Here is a 25500-nt window from a genome sequence, read left to right as displayed (position 1 = left end):
TTTTGTGGATATGCTTTGAAACTGCACTCTGAACAGCCTGCTCTTTGAGAAATTTCTTTTTGTGTCTTACCCTCCTGATGGAGGGTATCAATGATGGTCCTCTGGACAGCAGACAGATCAGCAGTCTTCCCCATACTTGTGATTTAGTTTACTGAACCAAGCTGAGTGTTTTTAAGGCTCAGGAAACCCTCGCAAGGTGTTTCGAGTTAATTAGATGATTCAGGTGATTAGTTGAATAGCCTACTTGTATACTTTTTCATGATATTCTAATATTTTGAGATAGGATTTTTGAGTTTTCTTAAGCTGTAAGCCAAATTCAGCAATATTAAAATAATAAAAGGCTTGAAATAGTTCAGTTGATGTGTAATGAATCCAGAATGTATGACATTTTTGTTTTTTTAATTGCATTACAGAAAATAAAGAACTTTATCACAATATTCTAATTTTCTGAGACAGTCCTGTATGTATTGTACACAATTGGATGTGCATGTAGCTTAAATCTTGTTATGCTTACAGATCTATTGAGCTTGTCTTGTGCTGTTGGAGCTTTTCTTTGTGGGAAGTTCATTTATATCCACAGTTGTCCCTCTTTAGGTTCCCCCCGTTTAAGTAGCTCAGTTCTTTTTCTTCCTGTTCAGAAATCTTAGTACTTCATGTATTTTTATGCTTTTGCCCAAGTGTCTTCACCGGCCTCCCTCTTTAATTTGTAACTGCCTCTCTCTTATAGTCTGTTTTATATGTGTATGCAAGAATGAGCAATGTTGATGTATGTCTGTTGTTTTAGAACATATGATGAATCCATCCATCCATTATCTTCCGCTTATCCGAGGTCGGGCCGCGGGGGCAGCAGCCTTAAAAGGGAAGCCCAGACGTCCCTCTCCCCAGCCACCTCCTCCAGCTCATCCGACGGGATCCCGAGGCGTTCCAAAGCCAGCCGAGAGACATAGTCTCTCCAGCGTGTCCTGGGTCGCCCCCGGGGCCTCCTGCCGGTAGGACATGCCCGTAACACCTCCTGAGGGAGGCGTCCAGGAGGCATCCTTATCAGATGCCCGAGTCACCTCAACTGGCTCCTCTCAATGCGGAGGAGCAGTGGCTCTACACAGAGTCCCTCCCGGATGACTGAGCTTCTCACCTTATCTCTAAGGGAGAACCCAGACACCATTCGGAGGAAACTCATTTCGGCCACTTGTATCCGGGATCGTGTTCTTTCGTTCATGACCCAAAGTTCATGCGCATAGGTGAGGGTAGGAACATAGATCGACCAGTAGATCGAGAGCTTTGCCTTTCGGCTCAGCTCCTTCTTCACCACGACGGACCGGTACAGGGTCCGAATGACGGCAGACGCTGCACCGACCCGTCTGTCGATCTCCCGTTCCATTCTACCCTCGCTCTTGAACAAGACCCCAAGATACCTGAACTCCTCCCCTTGAGGCAGGATCTCCTCCCCAACCCGGAGGGAGCATGCCACCCTTTTCCGACTGAGAACCATGGCCTCGGACTTGGCGTTGCTGATCCTCATCCCGGCCGCTTCACACTCGGCTGCGAATCGCTCCAGCGAGAGCTGAAAATCACAGCCTGAGGAAGCCAACAGCGCCACGTCATTTGCAAAAAGCAGTGACCCAATGCTGAGGCCCCCAAACCACACTCCATCCCCACCAAGGCTGCGCCTAGAAATTCTGTCCATAAAAGTTATGAACAGAATCGGTGACAAAGGGCAGCCCTGGCGGAGTCCAACCCTCACCGGGAACGAATCCGACTTACTGCCGGCAACGCAGACCAGATTGTGGCACCGGGCATACAGGGACCGCACAGCCCGGATAAGACTGTGCGGTACCCCATACTCCCGAAGCACCCCTCACAGGGCCTCCCGAGGAACACGGTCTAATGCCTTCTCCAAGTCCACAAAACACATGTAGACTGAACAGGCAACCTCCCATGCACCCTCAAAGACCCTGCAGAGTGTGTAGAGCTGGTCTAGTGTTCCACGGCCAGGACGAAAACCACATTGTTCCTCCTGAATCCGAGATTCGACCTCCTGGCGGACCCTCCTCTCCACTACCCCTGAATAGACCTTACCAGGGAGCCTGAGAAGTGTGATTCCCCTGTAGTTGAAACACACTCTCGGGTCCCCCTTCTTAAAGAGGGGAACCACCACCCCAGTCTGCCAGTCCAGAGCCACTGTCCCCGATGTCCACGTGATGTTGCAAAGGCATGTCAACCATGACACGCCCACAACAACCAGAGCCTTAATGAACTCCGGGCGGATGTCATCAACCCCTGGGGCCCTGCCACCGAGGCGCTTTTTGACCATCTCGGCGACTTCAACCCCAGAGATGGGAGAGCCCAACTCAGAGTCCTCCGGCTCTGCTTCCCCAGAGGAAGGCGTGTCGGTGGGATTGAGGAGGTCTTTGAAGTACTCCGCCCACCGATTCACAACGTCCCGGGTTAAGGTCAGCAGCGCCCCATCGGCACTATATACAGTGTCGATGGCACACCGCTTCCCCCCCTAAGACGTCGGATGGTGGACCAGAATATCCTCAAAGCCGTTCGGAAGTCGGCTTCCATGGCCTCGCCAAACTCCTCGAGTTTTTGCCTCGGCAACCGCCGAAGCCGCATTCCGCTTGGCCAGCCGATACCTGCCAGCTGCTTCCAGAGTCCCACAGGCCAGGAAGGGCCGATAAGACTCTTTCTTCAGCTTGACGGCATCCCTCACCGCCGGTGACCACCAACGGGTCTGAGGGTTGCCGCTGCGGCAGGCACCAACTACCTTACGGCCACAGCTCCGATCAGCGGCTTCGACAATGGAGGCGCGGAACATGGTCCACTTGGACTCAATGTCCCCCGCCTCCCTCTGGAATTGGGCAAAGTTCTGCCGGAGGTGCGAATTGAAACTTCTTCTGACAGGAGATTCTGCCAGCCGTTCCCAACAGACCCTCACAACACGCTTGGGTCTGCCGGGTCGGACCGGCATCTTCCCCCACCATCGAAGCCAACTCACCACCAGGTGGTGATCAGTTGACAGCTCCGCCCCTCTCTTCACCCGAATGTCCAGAACATGCGGCCGCAGGTCCGACGAAACGACAACAAAGTCGATCATCGAACTACGGCCTAGGGTATCCTGGTGCCAAGTGCACATATGGACACCCTTATGTCTGAACATGGTGTTTGTTACGAAACACCACTCGGGTTCAGGTCAGGGGGGCCGTTCTTCCCGCTCACGCCCCTCCAGGTCTCACTGTCATTGCCCACGTGAGCGTTGAAGTCTCCCAGCAGTGCGAGGGAGTCCCCAGGGGGCGCGCTCCCAAGCACACCCTCTAAGGACCCTAAGAAGGGTAGGTACTCTGAACTGCTATTTGGTGCATAAGCACAAACAACAGTCAGGACCCGTCCCCCCACCTGAAGGCGGAGGGAGGCTACCCTCTAGTCTACTGGGGTGAACCCCAACGTACAGGCGCCCAGCCATGGAGCAACTAATATGCCCACACCGGCTCTACGCCTCTCACCACAGGCAACTCCAGAGTGGAAGAGAGTCCAACCCCTCTCGAGAGGACTGGTACCAGAGCTCAAGCCGTGCGTGGAGGTAAGTCCAACTATATCTAGTCGGAATTTCTCAACCTCACGCACCAACCTGGGCTCCTTCCCTGCCAGAGAGGTAACGTCCAGTTTCTGTAGCCGGAGATCGTTGCGCCAAGGACCCCTCCCTTGGCCACTACCCAGCTCTCTGTGCACCCGACCCCTTTGGCCCCTCCTACAGGTGGTGAGCCCATGGGAAGAGGGTCCCACGTCGTCCCTTCGGGCTGTGCCCGGCCGGACCCCGTGGGCAAAGGTCCGGCCACCAGGGGCTCGCCAGCGGACCCCACCTCCAGGCCTGGCTCCAGAAGGGGGCCCCGGTAACCCGTGTCCGGGCGAGGGAAATTGAGGACCAACGTTTTGTCTCATCATAAGGGGTCTTCTGATCTGCGTTTTGTCTGGCCACTTTTTCTTTTGCTCCTCCGAAGCTTTGATGATCCCTGGGTCTGATTTCCACGATTTGCCAAAATTGTAGAACAGTGCTAGTGTATTGATGAGGAATGGCAAGTGCACTGTGGCGAACGGCAGATGTGAAATTTCAAGTTAAGGGACACAATACCAAGATCATAATTATAATATTGTTCAATCAGAATCTCTAATTACTAATAACAATGCTAGATCAGGGTTTTTCAACCAGTGTACAGTGATACTTTGTCTGGTGTTCCAAAACAAATTGCGGATTTTAACTATTTTCTTACTTTAATTTTTCAACTTTTATGCTTTTGCCCAAGTGTCCTCTTTAATTTGTAATTTATCTGCCTCCCTCTTTTAGTCTGTTTTATATGTGTATGCAAGAATAAGCAATGTTGATGTATGTCTGTTGTTTTAGAACATATGATAAATTAACACATAAAAAATGTCTCATTCTTTGACCTCAGGAGGTGAGACAGAAGGTGATGCTGGGAACGCCCTTCCTGGTCATCTGGCTAGTGGGCTTCATTGCCGACCTGGACATGGAATCCTGGCTAATCAAGGGCCTCATGTACGTGGGTGTCTGGGTGGCCGTGCAGTTTCTCTCCAAGTGAGTCTGCAAGATTCCTCACAGTTTAAAGGTTTAAAATTCCTTATCCTTGCTACATACAGCAAGTAATCATCTCGCTTCCTGTTTTTTTCCCTCCCAGGGCTTTCTTCGATCACTCCATGCACAGTGCCCTCCCTCTGGGAATCTACCTTGCAACCAAGTTTTGGATGTACACAACTTGGTTCTACTGGTTTTGGAATGATATCCTTTAACAGTGTCAAAAACAGGCAGGGGCCTTTATGTCTGCATTATAACTGAGCAAGTCAAGTCAGATATGTAATTAAAATTTTAGTCTAATAAAAAGGGGTTGCAAATGTTTTAACCTCACTTTTCAGATGGCTTTTTCTCCCTGCAGACTCGAACTAATAGGGAGGGCGAGGACACTGCTGAGCTCTATGAAAAGAGGCTCACAGATTGTTTTTATTTCTGCACGGTCAACTATAGTTCTTATTTATTGACACCATTTTTAGTGAAAGCAAAGATGAGCCTTTAAAATGTGTAAGAATAAAAATATATGGAGTAAAATTTGGACTAAACACTGCTTTTCAAGTTGAAAATATGTAAAATTAAAGTAAGGAAATAGTTAAAATCCGCAAATTTATGTGCAAAAATTTTACTTTATTTGATTTATTTTATTATTATGTATTACCTCGTGAGCAAACAATTTGTACATAATAAGAAAAAATAATGGTAATCTGCTGCCACCTTCATATGGATGAATGTTACAGTCACTCCGCTGGGCAATGGAAGGAGGCATAGATACTGAACAATGGCAGGCTTTTTTGCAAAGATAAAATTGTTTTGGGTCACCAGACAGTCTCACGGTACACTGGTTGAAAACCCCTGATCTATTGTTATTAGTAATTAGAGATTCTGAATGAACGATATTATAATTATGATCTTGGTATTGTGTCCCTTAACTTGAAATTTCACATCTGCCGTTTGCCACAGTGCACTTGCCGTTCCTCATCAATACGCTAGCACTGTTCTACAATTTTGGCAAATCGTGGAAATCAGACCCAGGGATCATCAAAGCTTCGGAGGAGCAAAAGAAAAAGGTTAAATGGTCCCACTTGGCCAGTTTTGAATACAAAAAGAAATGCAACATGGCTAGCGGAAGCTTGTATGTCTGTCCTCATTATTGGACTTTGAAGCACACCAAAAGGGGCCTGTGAATGTGCTAAATATATTCTCCATTGTTGAAGCCTTTAAATCTACCCACTCCCTGTTTCTACCAACAAAAGCTTTGCCTAGTTTGCAAGTCCGGAGGTTAGGTATGCAAATATCAAGTCCTAAAGCAATACCACAACCAGCCATTAAAAAAAGAATCAACATATAAATCGTCATTTTTGCTGACACTTTTGAATATAATTTTGATAATAACTTAAACAACTGAAATATTTGACAACTAATCCATTATAAATTCATTCAACAACTATATTACTAATCTTAAATACTCATTTGGCTCTAAGAATTTCATTTTTGTAATAGTAATTTTTCCACCATTTTTCTCTCATTATCTTAATAGAATTTTGTTGATTTAGAAACCTAATCATTGATCACTATTTGACAAATACTATAATCCCTCGAAGTAGAGACCCCATTTTTACCATGCACTCCGTCGGCCTCCATTCACAACATTAGTGATTGCACAGGTGTTTTCATTTTAGGCGAAAAGAACAGAAACAAAGAGCAGGACACAAATTTCCTTTCGCTTCCCCGCTCTCAGCAATAGTTTATTGGGGATAATGGCTCGCGGCAATCATGCATTCAATTTTAGTGCGGTCCACTTTTTGAAGGACAGAATAGGAAAAATAGAGCTGCCAGACTCAACAAAAGTGTCTTTTGCTGGCCTTGGCTCACGTTCAATTCACTTTTTGGTGAACAGATTGGCAAAAAAGAGCTGCCGGCTTGCAGCAATATGGGATTGGAGACAATGGATTGTAGCCTTACGAGTGCAGTTCACTTTTTGGTGGACAAAAGGCAAAAATAAATATCAAAATTTGGTCTGTTTTGAGAGTTGTTAAAAATTTAATTTAGAGGTCGATCATTTAATAAAAATAAAGTCCGGGTTTATTTCTGAGCATTTTTTTTTCACATATTAGGGGTCACACCAGTAACAAAAAATCCTTAATTTAATTATTAGTGTTTTCAACAAAGGTCATTTTACTAATGTTGAATTCATAGATTAATACCGTCTTTAGTTCATTTGATAGATTTACTAAAAAAATCAAATACACAGTAAATAATTAGTGTAAGGCCTAGTTTAAAATCACGTGATGGTTGACACCTGGTAAAAAAGATCTTCAACATGTCACAGGACAAAACGCAAAGATAAGGGTAAAAGAAGAAAAAAAAGTCACTAAAATTCAAACCGAATTGAATTTTGACTGATGATGTTTTTCCGAATCTTGCGGCTCGCCATTTCCAGACGATTGTTGAGTTGGCAGAGACGGGCAGCCTAGACCTCAGTATCTTCTGCAGTACTTGTTTGGTAAGCTTACTTTTTGTTATGTTTTTCCATATCGAAACACCGATTGCGTGACTTTCTCGCCTTCACAGATACGAAAGCCCATCCGATCCAAACATTGTGCCGTCTGCAACCGCTGCATCGCCAAATTTGACCATCACTGTCCCTGGGTGGGCAACTGTGTGGGTACGTGTTTCAAATTAGGAAATGGATAAACGGTATCATACCAGAAAAAGAGTTTGACAATTTACATGTATGTTTTCAATTGTCTTCAGGGCTCGATTTCGATTTTTTTTTTCTAGTTTCATTGTCCTCAATTTTAGAAACTCGACCTCACCCTCAAAATAAGCCAATTTTATTGTGTAGGTTAATTTTCTTCAGTTTGCATTATTTTTAATTTTTTCTATATTATTAAAATTTTTTCTATAGTTTTGATAGTTAGATATTATTTGAATTAGTTTATATACATATATAAACTTTATATTTTGTCTTTTTTACTACTACTTTTTGATGACTGTTTTTATTGAATTTATATGACTGCATATATATATATATATATATATATTTAATTTTAAATTGTATTCATTAATTTTATTTGTTTTACACATTTTAATTATTTTATTATTATTTTTAAACTCTTTTTAGACCAAAGAACATTTAATCAGGAGAAAATATTTATAAATGGTGTTCTACTGTATATTGGTAGTATCTATTTTATATCGGGCATTAAAAAATTCATCAACATGTTAAGTGGTTTTTAAAGAGCTGTACAGAATTTGGAACCATTTTCCTTGCTGATGCCATCTCTCAGCTTAATTCATTATTGCAACCTTTGTCAAGCTCCTTATGTTGCCGGTGCAAGTACGTACATCTGTTAGACGTGCTAAAAGAAAAGATTCTGTTTTCATCTATCTTGGGGTTTGGGATTGGGGTAAGGCTGTATTTGAAACAGATCTATTCTTACTTCCACCATTTTTTGGTGTTACACTAACAAATAGAAAAAAAAACTATGGGGACGAGCATGATGTCACTCAACAATCCTGCCACAACCAGCTTCGAAAAGTGTGGTTACCCACTATCAAGACCCCATAGAGTTAAAAATAATGATAATAATTGGTAGATCAGCAAGACCCTGTGGGACTAAAAATTATTGATTGATTTTTGTTTTAGTTTTTTTTGTATGTTATGAATACAGAATTTCAATCGGATTCCTATCCGTTTTTTCTCACATGTATTAAAGAATTAATATCAATGCAGACATTTATATAACATATATATGGTGTATTTTATTTAATACTTGTGTATTAACAGACCTTTTTATCAATTTGGTTTTGAAACACTTAGAATGAAAGCAAAGTAATGTAATATCCCCCTTATTTAGTTACTAAATTTGAGAATTATGCATTTAAAAACTCAGAATGCAAAAGTTTGGACTGTAGTTTTCCTAGCCTGGTCCAGCCTAAATTAAGCCTGACCTTGTATCCTTCAATGTTTCAGTATGTTGTCATCAGAGAAAAAACATTTAGACACTTCTGAGCTAAATGGTGCCACCTTCCTTATTTTGCTTTCACCATAACCCTCTTATCACCCTGGGGGTGCCAGCGCCTCCGTTTTACATGTAGTATTTTAATTACCGTAACCGGTAAACAGACGCTGCCCTACTTACGGACGATCATTCTTAAGTTGAATTTGTTCGTAAGTTGCTATATTTTGTATGTTTAAGGTTTACATAAGTATGTTAAAGGCTTGTATAAGTAACCTGTATTGTTTTGTACTAAAAAATAAACATTTAGTAAAATAATATGCTCTATAAAGTTAAGTTTAACTTACTTTTGGAAGATGGGCTTTAAGAGTTAGGCTACTTTCTCCTCCGTGGTAAAAAGTGGCTGAAAAAAAGCCATCCAACCATTTTCTCAACAGCATCAAACTTCCATATTCCACTTTTATTTCAAATGAAAGGGCTCGCCTCTCCTTTACACAAACCACATTAAATGGATGCACGAGGTACGTCAAACGTCAAAGTTCTTAACGCGCTAGAGATACAGTACACATAGTATGTTTACACACATACTAGGAAGTAGAAGCCGGATTTATTCTTCAGGGTGGATGCTGGATGACCTCTCACAGCGGGAGGCCGCACTACAGTAATGTCCTGTACCCGGAAAAAGGAGGAAACAATACAAAATCTAACTTTACAGCAATGTCCGGGTATTTTTCGACATCCCGAAAAAATGTTCGTATCTACCGTTTTCGTAAGTCAAATGGTTTTAAGTAGGGGAGCGTCTGTATAATTTAAAAAAAAAAGAAACCAGCAGATTCCCTAAATCATAGCTCACAGGCGTCCACGTGTGGCACAAATCACAGGCAAGAAATGACATATAGGGGTATTGCATTTTGAAAATAATGTTTTTGTTATCTGTAAACCAATTTCAAAAGAATGAACATTTGAATCCTTTGAATGTTACTGTTTTAGTTTTGATTATCAAAGGGGACATTGAATTGAGGTACTTATGGTTCATGTGTGTTGTTGGTCTTTGTCTTGAGTAATTGCTTCACTACCTACCACACAGGCCGACAAAACGCCTGTTCATGGTGAAAAATAGCTGACAATATATGGACAACTGAGAGCAAGACTCAAAAACTTTTGTGTGCATTTAGAACAGTTTATTTTTACTGTTAATGTTGTCTTACAAAATTTTAAACTGTCATTACTTTGTCTTAACAAATATATATGGTAGATATTGCCAGATTTGGAAAGTTTGGGCCAAAAGTAATAACTCATAACATAATTTCTGACTCATTCATGAACAGAATAAAAAAATAATTTAAAGCGGCTTGTATGATACTTGGTCAATAAAGGGTTAATTAAAGTGTTTTTTTTTCTGTTTGTATCCACAGGAAGCGGGAACCACCGCTACTTCATGGGTTACCTGTTCTTCCTCCTGTGCATGATCTGTTGGATGATCTACGGTTGCATATCCTGTAAATCTTTTGCTTGTCTTCACAATGCTCTTAAAATTATTTTAATTTGACCTCCTCCGCCCTCTATCAGATTGGAGGCTCCACTGCGCCACAAGTTACGCCAAGGACGGCTTCTGGTTTTACTTGAGCCAGATTGCCGGCTGCTCGCCGTGGATGTTTTGGATGTTCCTCAACAGCATCTTCCACTTCATGTGGGTGGCCGTGCTTATCATGTGTCAACTCTACCAGGTCAGTTAAATTTGGTTACATTCTGGCACAAATCGTAACAACTGACTTTAGACAATTTAAAATTCCTCGTCAGATCGCTGCCCTGGGAATCACCACCAATGAGAGAATGAACGCTCGGCGCTACAAGCACTTTAAAGTCACAGCCACGTCCATTGAAAGTCCTTTCAAGTAAGCACACAAAAGAAAATTACTTATTGGCTCTGGGAGTAGCTTCATAACCCTTAAAACTTTGTATGTAGAGACACATTTTGAAAATAAAAGCACTAATCTGTTTCAAGCCCCGCAAAAGTACAGTAATATTTTATTAATAAATCATAAAAGAGCATAAGATGAAACAAATACATGCTAAAATGTGATTACCGCACAATTACAAAAAAACAAAAAGCACATAATGTAACAAAACAAAGAATAAAGGAAATAATAAAAATATTCATTTACCTTTTTGCCTAGCGTTTCTTGAAAAAATGATCCAATGACATCTGGTTATGCCAGCATTTCCGACAATCCATCGGAAATGCACGAGGCAGACATCATAATGAGCAATAGCCCCACATGCCAGAACTCCTCCTTCTCGTCTCTGAACTCTAAGCTGTGAGGTGGCTCGAAGGGCATGCTGGGATACACACAACCAGTTTGTTTACGTCCGGAGCAGCTGATAGCAGTGCATACTGTACTGTATTTTTGACTCCATATCCTGAAAATACCTTCATAACTAGAGGCAATATCTCCGTTCAGGTACTTTGTAACCTGAAACTTTCCTATGCAGAGACATTCGTAATTGGAAGTAGCAAGCACTGTATGGATATTATTTAAATATTTTGTGTTTCAAGGTATAATAAAAAACAGTACAAATGTTGTTGATATAAATGCCACTGGCAAAAAAAAGTTAGAAGAAAAATGGTGCCGTTTGTTCACCTGGTTTCAGTCGTTTATACACATTGTCTTAAAAAAATGTATGACAACACTTAAATTGCATCAAAATGATAAAAAAATATTTTCATACACATAAAAATGTCTTTAAAGACAAAATGTGTTTTTTTTGTTTGATATTTTTTTAATACTTAATAGATCTTAGACAAACTAGTGAAAAACTACACAGAAAATGGTTTTGAAAATTTAACAATTATAATTTTTTTTTATTATTTTTGTTATTTTTCTATCTGAAAAATGATTTAACAAAAAAATGGGTTTCATTTTGGGTTGATAAACAATTAGCGCAGCTCAGTTTTTAAATCCTGTAATTGGTTAAAGTGACTTTGTATATTTTGTATTCACTTCTTAATGGTAAAAAATTAAGTCAGTTTATTAAATTAAATAATTAATTTGAATAAAAGCAAAAATTATCAAACTATCATATAATTTTTTTTTTTTTTCAAATACTCGTAGGTCACGACATTGTATTTGCTTTACACAACATGAGGCTACACAACATGAGGTTCACCTAGTCAAGTCAGGTCATGTTTATTTGTATAGCCCTTAATCACAAGAAGTCTTAAAGGGCTGCAAGACTAGACACTCTCAACATAAGGAAAATGAAGGCGCCTTGAGAAGGGATTGCACATGAGGTAATGCCTCTTCCAGGATGACCAGGCTGCTATGGATGTTACTATACACAGATATTGTCAACAGGAAACATATGTCATTCATAAGCCTTTTCGGTGCGCAGTGCCACTTTTAAATTCCCTTGTAAATCAGTGTGCCACACCAAAATTATTGACTCGCACAACATTTTTTAATGTCCAACAGAGCTGTCATTTTACACCACTCCAAATATACAACATGGATAGACATTTTAATCGTATAACTCGGGGTTTTTCAAGCCTTTTTGAACCAAGGTACACTTTTATTTATAAAAAAGTTCCGTGGCGCACCGTCCGTCGAAAATGTTTGAAAATGAAGTTATGTCAAATATTTCACTGCACTACCTCATAAGCAGATAATTATTATATAACAAGAAGAAAGTAATACTTTAAATAAAAAAGAATGATGTGCTTTGTTTTTATTTTTCACAGTGCAATCTTAAACCGCTTTGTTAAACAAATTAAGTTATTAAATGTACTGTGCTACCTCAAGAGCAGATAATTAGTACATAAAAAGTATATAAAAATCTACTGCCACCTACTGATATGGATGACTACTACTGTTCCTCGTCTGAAGAGTGCAAAAATACTGAATAATGGCCTGATTTTTTGGAAAGATAAAATTTCACGGCACACTAGTTGAAAAACACTGGTATAACTTACCTATTTATCTTCCACTATTTTTGTTCATCAGTTAACTAAAATATGAATGTGAACAACATGTGGAAAGGCCTATAGCCATTCTGACTTTAACTTTTTACCACAAGAATTAACCAGAATCAACCATTCTTCATCAACTATAAACTGCAATCAAAAAACAAGTAATATGGTCAGCTACTATACCATTCATCAATGATATCTTGAAAATATCAAAACGTGAAATAACAGCAGCATTGCAGAAGGCACGCGCGCGCGCGCACACACACACACACACACACAAACACGCTTCTTTAAAATATTCTCCGTGCTTTGCTATTCAGTGAGCAATTTGTTAGATAGCTTCAGTGGTGGTGTTTTTAGCAGCGACAAAGGTTTTTAGGGTCTGTGTTTGTTTGCTACCTGGACACAGCGCGTTTCAATGTCTCCGCCTTGAATTCATGTTCATGTTTCGTCTTGACGTTTAACACTTGATGCGCTAAGTACAATGCTCTTGAGGCAAAATGCACAAAATAGCATGGTCATTTTTTGCACAAAGCCCCAGTCATCTGTGCACGCTGGCTGTAAAGAACAAGATGTTTTCGCTCGAGGAGCCGTCATGGTTCGTTCATTTATTGCGCGCGTGTGTTTTGTTGGCTGGGTTAAGACACGGAGCTCTCCTTTGCGAGGCGCCGCACAAACACGTGCTGACACATGGAGGGGCGCTAATGTAAATGGTAAATGGTCTGCATTTATATAACGCTTTTCAAGTAAAGCTTCTAAATAACACGGTGCACAACTGAAAATGTCTAAATTTCAGGTAAATGCGTTTAAAAAAATATATATATTTTGCCGTTCGCTCGCGTGCCACTGCTGGCACGCGAGCGAACGGTAGGTTGCCGACCCCTGCTATAGAATATAAGTGTGTTTTAAGCCTGATTTTAAACAGTTCCACTGAGGTTGTAGAACAAATCTCAGGGGGAAAAATGGAAAAGATGTTCAAAAAGGTATTTTTTTTGTTTAATGTTTATCTTGAGTAGTTTATTTCACTTTTGAGTTTTAGTGTGGAGTTTGCTTGCGAATTGATTTAGGTTTTAGAGTATTTAGTTGTGTTGTAAGAAGAAGGTAATTGAAATTCTACCGCACCATTTTTGATGGACAGGGTTCTCGCAGATCCTTAAAAAGTCTTAAAAGGGATTGAATTCATTATTCTAAAAATTAGGTCTTAATTGCTGTCAAAGTGTAAATTCATGTTTATTTGTATATCAAATGGCTAAATAACAAGCAATTATGTAATGAGTATTTTTAAAATAGGATTCATTATTATGAAATATTTACTTTTTTTTAAATGATTTTAAAAAGGGAACTATTACATTTTTAATAAGTATTTAAGAACATCATACTTTTCATAATGTTTCTTAGTTTCCATGGTGTTAAAAGGGAAAAAAACATATTTTTATCAGCCATATGAACACATTAAAAAGATTTATATTTGCTTGAATTGAAAACATTTAGTAAGATTTATCAATTGTCTTTTTTAAAAAACTCCCGATGTACTTTCGTGGCAACATTGCGTGACCACAATAACGGCACTTTCAAAACAGTGGTTTGGGGTTTCAGTCAGGACTTTTTTTTTGGTTCAAATTTGATTTTGAAAGGCATTAACAGTCTTTATAAGTCCTCAATTTAACTTGTATTAAGCTGTAGGAACACTGAGGGAGCTGACAAGAAAAAAAAAACCTTGTGAAAGGCTGGGCAAACAAAATCTAATTAAAAAGGGTTTGGTTTGGTCACTTTGAGTCTCTGTAGTTTGTATTCTTACTTCGTTTTCGGTTGCAACACACAGTACCATCCAGTGATCAAATAACACTCACTGTCCGTTTAAATACATTTAGCATCATAATCATTCTGAATGACTGAAAAAACTTGATATATTTTCTAATAGTGTCTGTGCCACCAACTGACTTTTTTGTCTTTTTTTCCCCCTCTAGCCACGGTTGCGCGCGAAACCTCATCGACTTCTTCGAAGTGCGCTGCTGCGGCCTGATCCGGCCCGTGTCGGTGGACTGGACCACGCAGTATACAATAGACTACGACCAAACGTCGGGCTCCGGCTACCAACTGGTGTAAAGCTGCACAGGTCTGTTGTGGGAGCGGACACATAGGATCGGACCGGATTAGCATGACCCCTTTTTCCCACCACTATCGGAGAGACGGACAATAAAACGTCACCAAATCAAAGCGCCTCTGGTGGTAGTAGGGATGCCGTATCATTTTCTCACTTTATTTATGTTCATTTACAAATAAGAGAGCATCTTTTTATCAGACTGGCAAATATCAGAAAAGCAAACCCAATGTGTCTACAGATATTTATTTCATTGTATTTATCAACGCGATTCTCCGTTATTTGTCGGTTTTTGTTTTTTTTAAAGAGGCTTTTTATAACAAGCATATACCTGTAGCTGTGGGATGGCATATTTATTATGAATTTTAGGACAGGAAGGTTCATTCCGTGTGTTTTTCTTAGTTTTTTTTTGTTGGTCTGCCTGCAAACTTGCACTGATTTTTGTTGTTACTGAACAAAAGGGCCTAAGAAGCACCTTTTCCCATTGTTGATTTTCCCTGAGTTGGTCAAGAATGTGTACATAAAATAATCGCAATTTTTTTGTTTTGTTTTTTGTTTTGTGTCTGTGTAGTTTTATAAATGAATTTTTGGGGGTTTGTGAAAGGGACACAAAAAGTGAGTATAGCTTTTGTCCAACACTGATGTCCAGTACCCCAATTGCATGTGTGACCCAACTCGTCCAGGCCACTGTATATAGTCAGTGTTACGTATCGGGAAAGTCCGTTTGTTTCTCTCAAATCTAGTGAGTTCCTCAACTGTGTATTGTATTATATTCCATGCTTGTGGACTGTACTCATTTTTTTTTCAAATGCCATATGGATTTGTTATACCACTGGATGTACAAATTGTAAAGCAAAGACACGTTTTTTTTTTTTTTTCTAGAAGCAGAAATGTGATCATACAAGATGGGGCCTGGTGTTTCATTCGCAAAACAAAAAAACATCTTCCGAGGAAAAAGTCAATCGTATTCCGGAGATACACAATATATATATATATATATATATATATATATATATATATATAAATACATAAACAGGAAAGCAAAATATCATTTCCAGTGCCTCTCTAGTGCCCACGTCGATTTAACTGCACTTCAGATAATGTAAAACACGGGCATGGTTCACTTTTAATGGCTTTAATAATAAAAGTCAAACGTGAGATCTGGTGTGGGGAATAAAGTGTGATGTTTCATTTAAAATGGGAAAAAAATGTCACTCAGCGTGGACCAAGGCTCCTGCTCCTTGGCCGAAGCCAAATCCTTTCGGGCCAAAGTTCTTGGCGTAGCAAGCTGTGGAGACCAGAAAGAAGATTAGTTCAGGGTTTCTTAAAAATATTTGAGCAGAGGTACACTTTTTTATTGAGTTACAACACATATTTTCTTTTAAAAGTGTAAATGTACCCCAAGTATATAAATATATAGTTCTAGTGTCTTGAATAGTATTAATTTCATCTTTGGCAGCCATGGCATAGAAATAATGGTAAATGAAACTCATTTTATCAGTTTTGTTGTGTTCATTCTGGGTTCAAATGGCAAAAAAAAGCCTTGAAAATGCTTAATACTTAAAACTGTTTAAAATATTTGAAGGTTTTTTTTTCTTTTTTAGCAAAATAAGGAAATTATTGTCATCCCTTGTTTGAATTAAAATTCAAAGTGTTTATTGTCTTAAAGAACCATGTTTCCCTGCACAATGAAATTCTTACTTTGCTGTCCACACAGTTGCCAGCCTAAAAAAAGTAGAAAACAAAGAAACTATTTACATGTAGGCATGTTTATCGAAGTTAATGGGGACCAGAACCCCTGTATTATTCGAAAATCCCTAAAGTAGCTCCTCCCATTTCTAACATGTGTTCTGCCAGCTACTGCTTGCAGTAATGATATCGGAATAGTCCGTTTCTTTCTTTCTTCTACTTTATCCTTAAACAGAAAAAATGGAAAAGGAGCTTCCCTGCATAACACAAATTTGCTTTTTTGGCCCTTGCTTGCAGAAAAAGTCGACCAGGAATAAGGGATCTTGGTCAAAACAGTGTAGTTCACTTTTGGTAGGCCAGAACAGCACACCTGGCAAAAAATGTTCTGGCGTGCTCTGCATGCAGCAATATGGGATTGGGGATAATGAATCACAGCAGGACGAGTGCAATTCATTTTAGGCTGAAATTTAGTAACAGAAAAAAAGAGCAGCCTGTCCCCAGTAATAGTCAACCAGGAATAATGGATCACAACCAGACGGTTCCCTTCAAGCCAGAAGTCATGTCACGATTTTTTGTACAGCCTTTAATCACAAAAAAGCATCAAAGGGCTCTTTATTTTAGGCAGAAAGAACAGAAATTCCCCCCCCCCTCTCAACAGTAGTTGACTTGGCATAATGGATCGTGGCCTAAACAGAGCATTCAATTTTTGGCAGGCAAGAATGACACCTCCTAAAAAAGTGCCTTCTGCCGGTCCCGGCTCGCAGCAATCTATGCAGTTCATTTTAGGTGGATCTCCAGTAATGTAAAAAAAGATCTGCAGGGCCTGACAAAAGTGTGCTCTGCTGGCCCCTGCCCTTAGCATCATGGATAATAATAATATTCGGGGGTAATGGATCGCAGAATATTTTTCAACCCATCACGCACTGAAGCTGCAAAATACGAAGCACAAAGGGATAACGATAATGTATAGATTTCAATTGGACAATAACCCCTGGAGATACACTGATCGATCAAACTAAAAATACTCATTCAAAAATGTAATTTTCATTGGAGGAACCGGAATTTTAGCTTTATCAGTGAATACTTTCTGGCATAATCTTTATTATGTCATGTTTTTTTACTGTCCCCCTCACCGATCACCCTCTCTCTGATGTCATTTAAAACTGAGATTCGACATTCCAGCTCGTCGGGTTTTGTGCAAACAACTTTAAATGGCTTTCCAATCTGCTTGTGTGCATGCATACTTTTTGTTCTGTTTTTTTACTCACTAATGAGAATTTCCAATTGCCTGTGAGTTTCCGAGAAACACCAGAACATTTGTGAATAGTTCTCTGCAGCCATCTTAAAATTAGACAGTTTTTTGGAGGATTGACATGTAAGGAGGAATGATCCTGCCGTACGTAGAAATAAACTCATAGAAAAATAAATACCTACGAATACATGCCATATAAATAAATGAATACCTAAATAAATCACATAGTACGTATATGACATAAATGTTATTTATTCATGCATTCTGTCATTTAATTGGGCATTCATTTTTTATAATGTCGTGTAGTTCACAACAGAATATTAGGGGCGTTAATGCACCAAAGCAATGGATGCCAACCGCCGTCAAACTCGAAAACAAAGAAGATTTAAATGAGGCGGCCCAGTTACCTGAGCTTTTCACCTATTGGCTGATCAATGATGAAGGAATTGGCTACTAATGTCTTGGCATGGCGTTCCGATAAGGGTGCCCCCGTCCATCAATCAATTGGTGAAAAGATCAAATAGTTTGATCCGCCCTCTCATTTAAACAACATTTTATTGTAACACAATACACGTCAAAATACCCGAAAAAATCCATGTGAAGCAGTTTATTATGGACAGGCAAGTCTGAAGAAGTGGGTTTTGAGTGTTGGGGTAGGAAATTACATTTTTTCAAGTCACCTTTGCAATATATTTCTCCTTCGTTGTCAGTCTGGGTGGTAGATTCCAGGCTCTTTCCGCACTTGGCGCAACGGAAGCAGTTTCTGTGCCATGGCTACGGGCACAAAATTGCATAAAATGATTTTACAAAGTTGTTATTTTAGATAGAAAAAAATTTCACACGATTACACAGGTATTTCCGTATTTTTTAAAGGGACAGTGAGATGCGACTTCCACTCTCATAGCACTCAATTTATATATGTATGTATGTATGTATGTATGTCAGTTACTCTTTGTGGAGGATAAATAATATATGTTTGTAGGTCATTTTTATGTGTCTAATATGTAGTAAAACCAGAAAAACAATACTTAAAATGAGAAAAAAATCAGTGTTTATTCTATACAAAACATTTTTTTCTTAATTTGCAACCTTTTTTAAGATGATCTTTTCTAGAATAAAAGAGCAAACTTTATATATACTGGACTGTCTCAGAAAATTAGAATATTGTGATAAAGTTCTTTATTTTCTGTAATGCAATTAAAAAAACAAAAATGTCATACATTCTGGATTCATTACACATCAACTGAACTATTTCAAGCCTTTTATTATTTGAATATTGCTGATTTTGGCTTACAGCTGAAAAAAACTCAAAAATCCTATCTCAAAATATTAGAATACTTCCTCAGACCAAGTAAAAAAATAATTTTATAACAGCAAAACTAAATCAAACATTTGAAAATGTCCATTGATGCACTCAGTACTTGGTTGGGAATCCTTTTGCACGGATTACTGCATCAATCCGGCGTGGCATGGAGGCAATCAGCCTGTGGCATTGCTGAGGTGTTATTGATGCCCAGGATGCTTCGATAGCGGCCTTCAGCTCATTTGCATTTGTAGGTCTGGTGTCTTTCATCTTCTTCTTAACTATACCCCACAAATTCTCAATGCGGTTCAGGTCAGGGGAATTAGCAGGCCAATCAAGGACAGTGATGCCATGGTCAGTGCACCAGTTACTGGTGGTTTTGGCACTGTGGGCAGGTGCCAGATCATGCTGGAAAATGAAATCCTCATCTCCATAGAGCTTTTCAGCAGATGGAAGCATGTAGTGCTCTAAAATCTCTTGGTACACAGTTGCATTTACTCTGGACTTGATGAAACACAGTGGACCAACACCAGCAGCTGACATGGCTCCCCAAACCATTGCTGACTGTGGGAACTTCACACTGGATTTCAAGCAACTTGGATTTTGCTCCTCTCCAGCCTTTCTCCAGACTCTGGCGCCTTGACTTCCAAATGAAATGCAAAACTTGCTTTCGTCTGAAAAGAGGACTTTGGACCACTCTGCAACTGTCCAGTGCTTCTTCTCCATAGCCCAAGTCAGACGCTTCTTCCGTTGTCTTGAGTTCAGAAGTGGCTTGACCATGGGAATACGGCTATTGTAGCCCATTTCCCGGACACGTCTGTGAACTGTGGCTTTTGATACCTGGACTCCAGCTTCAGCCCACTGTCTTTGAAGCTCCCCCAAATTCTGGAAGCGGCTCGTCTTCACAATTTTGTTAAGGCTGCGGTCATCTCTCTTGGTTGTGCAGCGTTTCCGGCCACATTTTTCCCTTCCAACAGACTTTTTGTGGATATGCTTTGAAACTGCACTCTGAGAACAGCCTGCTCTTTGAGAAATTTCTTTTTGTGTCTTACCCTCCTGATGGAGGGTATCAATGATGGTCCTCTGGACAGCAGACAGATCAGCAGTCTTCCCCATACTTGTGATTTAGTTTACTGAACCAAGCTGAGTGTTTTTAAGGCTCAGGAAACCCTCGCAAGGTGTTTCGAGTTAATTAGATGATTCAGGTCATTAGTTGAATAGCCTACTTGTATACTTTTTCATGATATTCTAATATTTTGAGATAGGATTTTTGAGTTTTCTTAAGCTGTAAGCCAAATTCAGCAATATTAAAATAATGAAAGGCTTGAAATAGTTCAGTTGATGTGTAATGAATCCAGAATGTATGACATTTTTGTTTTTTTAATTGCATTACAGAAAATAAAGTTCTTTATCACAATATTCTAATTTTCTGAGACAGTCCAGTATATATATATATATATATATATATATATATATATATATATATATATGTATCAATTATTCATGTATTCATCTATTATTACTTTATTGAAACAAGTTCAAATGTGGTAGGATGATTATAGTATTTGTTTTTTGGTTGCACTACACAACACAGCAACACCTAATGGCCAAATAATATAAAAAAAGTTAAGGATTTAGTAAAACCGCAAAAACAATACTTAAAATGGGCAAAATTCAGTGTTAGTTTAAAAAAACAATTTTCAAATTTTGTGGCATGGTTTAGTTTTACATTTTCTAAAGTAAAAGAGCAAACTTTATACATGTATCAATTATTTATTTATTCATCTATTATTTTTCTTTACAAAAACAAGTTAAAATGTATTGATATGTTCATCTACAAGTGGTGAAAAATACTTTATTCAAAAAACAAAAAATAAAATTGAATTTAAAGATAAGAAAAAAATAAATATGCAATCATATAAACATGCTATTTTAGGTCGAGTAATTTGCTTTTATTTAAAATAACGTAATTCTCACCGAAAGGGAGCTGAGATAATTGTTCGCCATCTTGCTACTACAGGTGGCCAAAAAAAAACAGAAGAAAAAAAACAATTTAAGCTTCTGTAGTTTTTATCTTCATTGTGCTTATTAGCATTTGTTTTCTGTTGTAGTACCCAAAATAGGGATCTTTAATAGTCAAATAATACTCACTGTCCTTTTAAATAAATATACAGATTTACTGACCTTGCCAGCGCCCATAATTTTCTCAGCGGCATACACGGAGTCGCCGCATCGAGCACATTTTTCCGATCCTGCAAATTTTTGTGCATATTTGGACGGGTTGGGGTTGGTGGTGGGCCTATGACACTGCGACCTTGACAAAACACAAAACAGCGGATTATGAATGGGATGGGGCCCCCGAGGGGCGTGCTTTCTGGTAGGGAACAGTGAGGGCTCTTCAATGAAGTTCTTTGTGGCAATTTTTCAGCTTGTTACATAAGAAACACTCTTTCATAATAATAAACCATGGGTCTCCAACCTTTTTCAAGCTGAGAGCTAGTTTTTGTTACTAATTAGCGCAAATGGCACTCCGTTTAGCGTGACGGGCTATGAGTTTGATATGCATTTCTAGGATAACAACTCATGTTATTACTATATTGTTACTATGTTATTGATTGATATTTTGTTTTCCACTGATCGTCAGATACAAGGTTACAATTAATTCAAAATGTAATTATAACTAATTAATTATTATTTTATGTTATATGAATCACATCTCATTACCACGGAAGAGAAGTAATCATGAACAATTGCATATGTTTTAAATCAAGTAATTTAATTCAACATATTTACACACAAAATTAGATTAAACAATCTCAATAAATGGATATACTGTATGTGTGCTCCAGGCAAGATTTTCATTATTTTTTCATTCTAGTAGAATATATTATATATATAGAATATATTAAATTGCACTGAATGCCCATTTTAAGAATTCCATTCTGGAAGCAGAAAATAGGAAGGAAGTAGTTAAATAGTTAACCACATAAAAAAAGAATCATTTTACTAGAAAAGCACAATGACCCAGCACTGGTGAATTATTGACTGTACAGAACCTCAGCTGTCCATACGGGGGGCAATCTGATGCCAGCGGGCACCACGTTGGGGACCCCTGTCGAAGGAGGGGGTTTCCAATGTAAAAATAAATTGCAAATAAATTAAAAAAAATAAAATAAAACCTCCCAAAAAATCCAACATGAACAGAGTACAGATCAGTTGGAATTTTGTTCTTTGAAAAAAAACAAAGAACGCCATTAAATTCTTTTTTTTTTGTAGAAAAATAAGTTTTTCAAATTTGGGAATAATAGAATAAAAATGTTATTGCAATTTCTTCTGTCTTCAAGGAAAAATGTTCATTTGCAGGATTTCATTTTCTGTCAGGTGAAAAACTCATCTTTTTATTCATTTTTGCCATTGTTAATGTGTTGTTGTTTTTTTTTTACATAAATATATACCTCTAGAAAATATGTCAGGCTACAATATGTCCTGTAATATTTTGTGAAAAAATGTTGTTGGATTTTAGGAAACTATATTTTTTCAAGTCGGATTTTTTATTGCACATTTATTCAAGGGACAAGCGATGTGTTTCTGGATATTTTAAGACTTTAAAGGGCCAGTGTGTATTTTGCAGCACCTCTTAGTGTTAAAAGAAATATTAAAATATATCTACTACAATACAGACTACAATATTTTATGAAATTAAGTTGTTATACTGTATATTAGCAATTGTTAACATTTTAGTAAGATTTTTAGTTGCACAATTATTCAAGGGACAAAATATATATTTTTTTAATATTTTATAATTTTATGTATTATTATTTACTGCCTCCTAGTGGTAAAATGTAGACAGAAAGACCGATAGACAGATAGCTAGAGAGACAGATAGCTAGATAGCTAGGTAGCTAGGTACAATATTGAGTTGAATAGTAGGCTAAATTACACTAAGTATTATTTCAAAGTGCCATTTTTTAAAAGACATGCAAGTCAAATATTAACATTTATTTTTACATACCATGTGCAGCACTGACATAATTGCCCACCATCATGCTGCTGCGGGTACTTGGAAATCCAAAAACCTCCAAAAAGGTTGTGCCAAACAATTTACATGAAAAAGGATAGGGTTTGGTCATTTTGAGTCTTTGTAGTTTGTACATCTAGTGGTCAAATAATACACACTGTCCCTTTAAAAACAATGTTCCTAGTTTGGTTGTCCTTTGTGAGTGAAAAAACACAAGAACAAACTATTTTTAGGATACTATTTTAACAGGAATTCTTTTTTTAGATGTATGTGAATTTTATCTGACTTGAATATTATTAATTATAAGAAAATAGAATACTTTAATTAAAGAAAATAAACTTACGGTAATCTCTGGACTACAGAACGCAGCTGAACAAAAGCTGCAAATGCAAATTTAAAGAAGAAACTAAGCTTTATTTTTGTACAAACTGAACCAAATTTTAAGCTGCAGTCATAAAAATGAACTCATTTATGTCCATTTTTTTACATTTAAAAAAATCATCGGGGAAATGTCAAGTACACAAAAGTAACAGACTGTACCACAATTGGTCACGCGTTTGGACACTATGAGTCTTAATCAACTAGCTGCTGCAGTAAAAAAAAAATGGTATAAACAATAATGCAACAAAAAATATTCTCAAAACTCAATGTACTGTACGGACTAAAATTCAGAAGCTCATAGAATCACAACAGCCTGTACACATGCTGAGCCATGCGACTGATCTTAAGCTTTTCCAGCCCTTGCACGCATTACAAAGTCAGAGCGGAGACCAGATAATGCTACTACTACATTAAAAATTCTTCCATCAATTTTCTGCATTGCTGATCCTCACTAGGGTTGCGGGGGTGCTGGAGCCCTCCCTAGTTAGTAATATCCGCATGTAAAATTATTTTTATGAAGTATTGGTACTTCACCCCATCATGTTGTAAGCCGCAGTGTTTAAAATGTTAAAAAAAAAAATCGTGGCTTTTAGTCTGGAATTCATGGCACTTATTATGGCCTGGTTTCCAAACCCTGTTGATAAAAGCCTAAAAGGGGATTAGCTAACACCTAGCAATGCTAATGCTAATGTGATGCATCGTAGCTTACTGCTCTGGTTTGATTCCGAGTCGCTCGCCTCGGTCCATGTTGAGCGTGCCGGCACCTTGTCCATAGCCGTAGCCTTTTGGGCCATATTTTTTCCCATAGCACGACTTGCAGTAGAGTTCCTTGTCGTGAATGGAAACCGTGGTGCTATCCAGGCCTTTTCTGCACACCACTGGCAATAAACACAAACAAACAGGCACGGGTTTGTTATTTCAATGCATAGAAGTTTGTGTTTGATTCATTATTATTAATCGTGTTTCTATTGTTATGTACATGAAATATGAATAAAGCAGCAAAATGATGATATCACAGTGGCTCCAACTTTGGGGAACAACCAATAACAGGTCTGCTTTGGACGGTAGATGAACAATAATTGGTTGTTGTAGATCTGTGCTAAGCTCAATGTCAACTTCTACCCTCCACAACAACTTTCATAATGGCCGCTCCAAGACAAGGATAAAAACAGGGTGAGTTTTTAGTCATACTATATGTCAACAACGTATTGATAATCAAAGCGGCGTGTTAGGACTAGAAATTATCCCATTTATGGAATTTATACCGTAAATTCCGGACTATAAGCCGCTACTTTTTTCCCAAACGTTCAACCCTGCGGCTTATTCAGTGACGCGGCCAATTTATGTAAGCGGTGCTCGAGTACAAAAGGTAAGATTTAGACCGGTGGAATACATACATATATTATATATATATATCCCCCTCGGATGGGTCTGGCCTTGATGCGGCGAGGGGGCTTGCGTGTTCCAGTGACCCTGGAGAGCGATACAGTCGGGAGCTTGCTCCTGGTAGGGTCACCCATGGCGGGCCGGTCTCCGGGGTAGGTTCCAGATAAACAAAGACCCCAGCGTGTCGGTACGCTGTGAGGTGGCAGCCCCACCAACCGACTATCCTGCGGAGGGCTAACAACTCACCTAGGAGAAACCCCCTTTGTTTTGAAACTGACCAGAGAAAGAAGCCGGACTGACCAACACGGTAACGGACCACAGCCTGCCCACGACCAACGAGTACGGATCGACCTTCGTCGTAAGACCCGTGTCGCCACCTGGAATGTCCAGACACTCCTTCGCCCCGGAGCTGCCACCCTGCTGTCCCGAGAGCTCTGTCGCTATAACATCACCCTGGCAGGGCTCTGTGAAGTACGATGGCAAGGCAATGGTGAAACAACAGCTGGCAACCATTGCTACATCTGGAGTGGCCCCGAGAGTCGGACCGGCCTTTACGGTGTGGCTCTTGCCATTCCAAAAGCCCTCCGGAGGTCCCTCATCAGCTGGACACCAATAAGCGACAGACTACTGTCTGCTCGCTTCCTCCACCATCACGGCAAGATGACAGTGATCATCACCTACGCCCCCACCGATGTCGCTGATGAGGATGCGAAGGATGCGTTCTTTGACCAACTCCACCAGGCTGTCGACCAAGCCCCACCACACGACGTCACCATCATCCTCACTGATGCCAACGCCACTCTATCCAGCAATGATCGGTCCCCCGGCTCACCTGTCGGCACCACCTTCGTTGACGGCA

At 39.3% G+C, this 25500-nt stretch overlaps 2 protein-coding genes across 4 annotated transcripts in view; one reads left to right on the top strand and one right to left on the bottom strand.

Moving 5' to 3' along the window:
- The window catches only part of zdhhc17 (zDHHC palmitoyltransferase 17), a 24958-nt gene extending 9188 nt beyond the window's left edge, over nt 1–15770 (top strand). The window contains exons 9-17 of the mRNA XM_088348713.1: nt 4449–4591; nt 4692–4794; nt 5527–5649; nt 7023–7085; nt 7154–7247; nt 9960–10043; nt 10114–10271; nt 10345–10439; nt 14479–15770. Of these exons, the coding sequence (XP_088204839.1) occupies nt 4449–4591; nt 4692–4794; nt 5527–5649; nt 7023–7085; nt 7154–7247; nt 9960–10043; nt 10114–10271; nt 10345–10439; nt 14479–14617 (1002 nt within the window). The 3' untranslated portion in view covers nt 14618–15770. The remainder of the gene's footprint in view (nt 1–4448; nt 4592–4691; nt 4795–5526; nt 5650–7022; nt 7086–7153; nt 7248–9959; nt 10044–10113; nt 10272–10344; nt 10440–14478) is intronic.
- csrp2 (cysteine and glycine-rich protein 2) overlaps nt 15732–25500 on the bottom strand; it is a 21016-nt gene continuing 11247 nt past the window's right edge. For all 3 annotated transcript variants that reach the window (XM_088348714.1, XM_088348717.1, XM_088348718.1), the window contains exons 3-6: nt 23965–24133; nt 21041–21170; nt 18234–18327; nt 15732–15900 (exon numbers count right to left, since the gene is read on the bottom strand). In XM_088348714.1, the coding sequence (XP_088204840.1) occupies nt 15824–15900; nt 18234–18327; nt 21041–21170; nt 23965–24133 (470 nt within the window). In that variant the 3' untranslated portion in view covers nt 15732–15823. The remainder of the gene's footprint in view (nt 15901–18233; nt 18328–21040; nt 21171–23964; nt 24134–25500) is intronic.

Source organism: Urocampus carinirostris, chromosome 11 (assembly GCF_059441175.1).
Source record: "Urocampus carinirostris isolate Australia breed hairy pipefish chromosome 11, RoL_Ucar_1.0, whole genome shotgun sequence".
Taxonomy (NCBI): domain Eukaryota; kingdom Metazoa; phylum Chordata; class Actinopteri; order Syngnathiformes; family Syngnathidae; genus Urocampus; species Urocampus carinirostris.
This window is presented reverse-complemented; position numbering and strand designations above follow the sequence as displayed.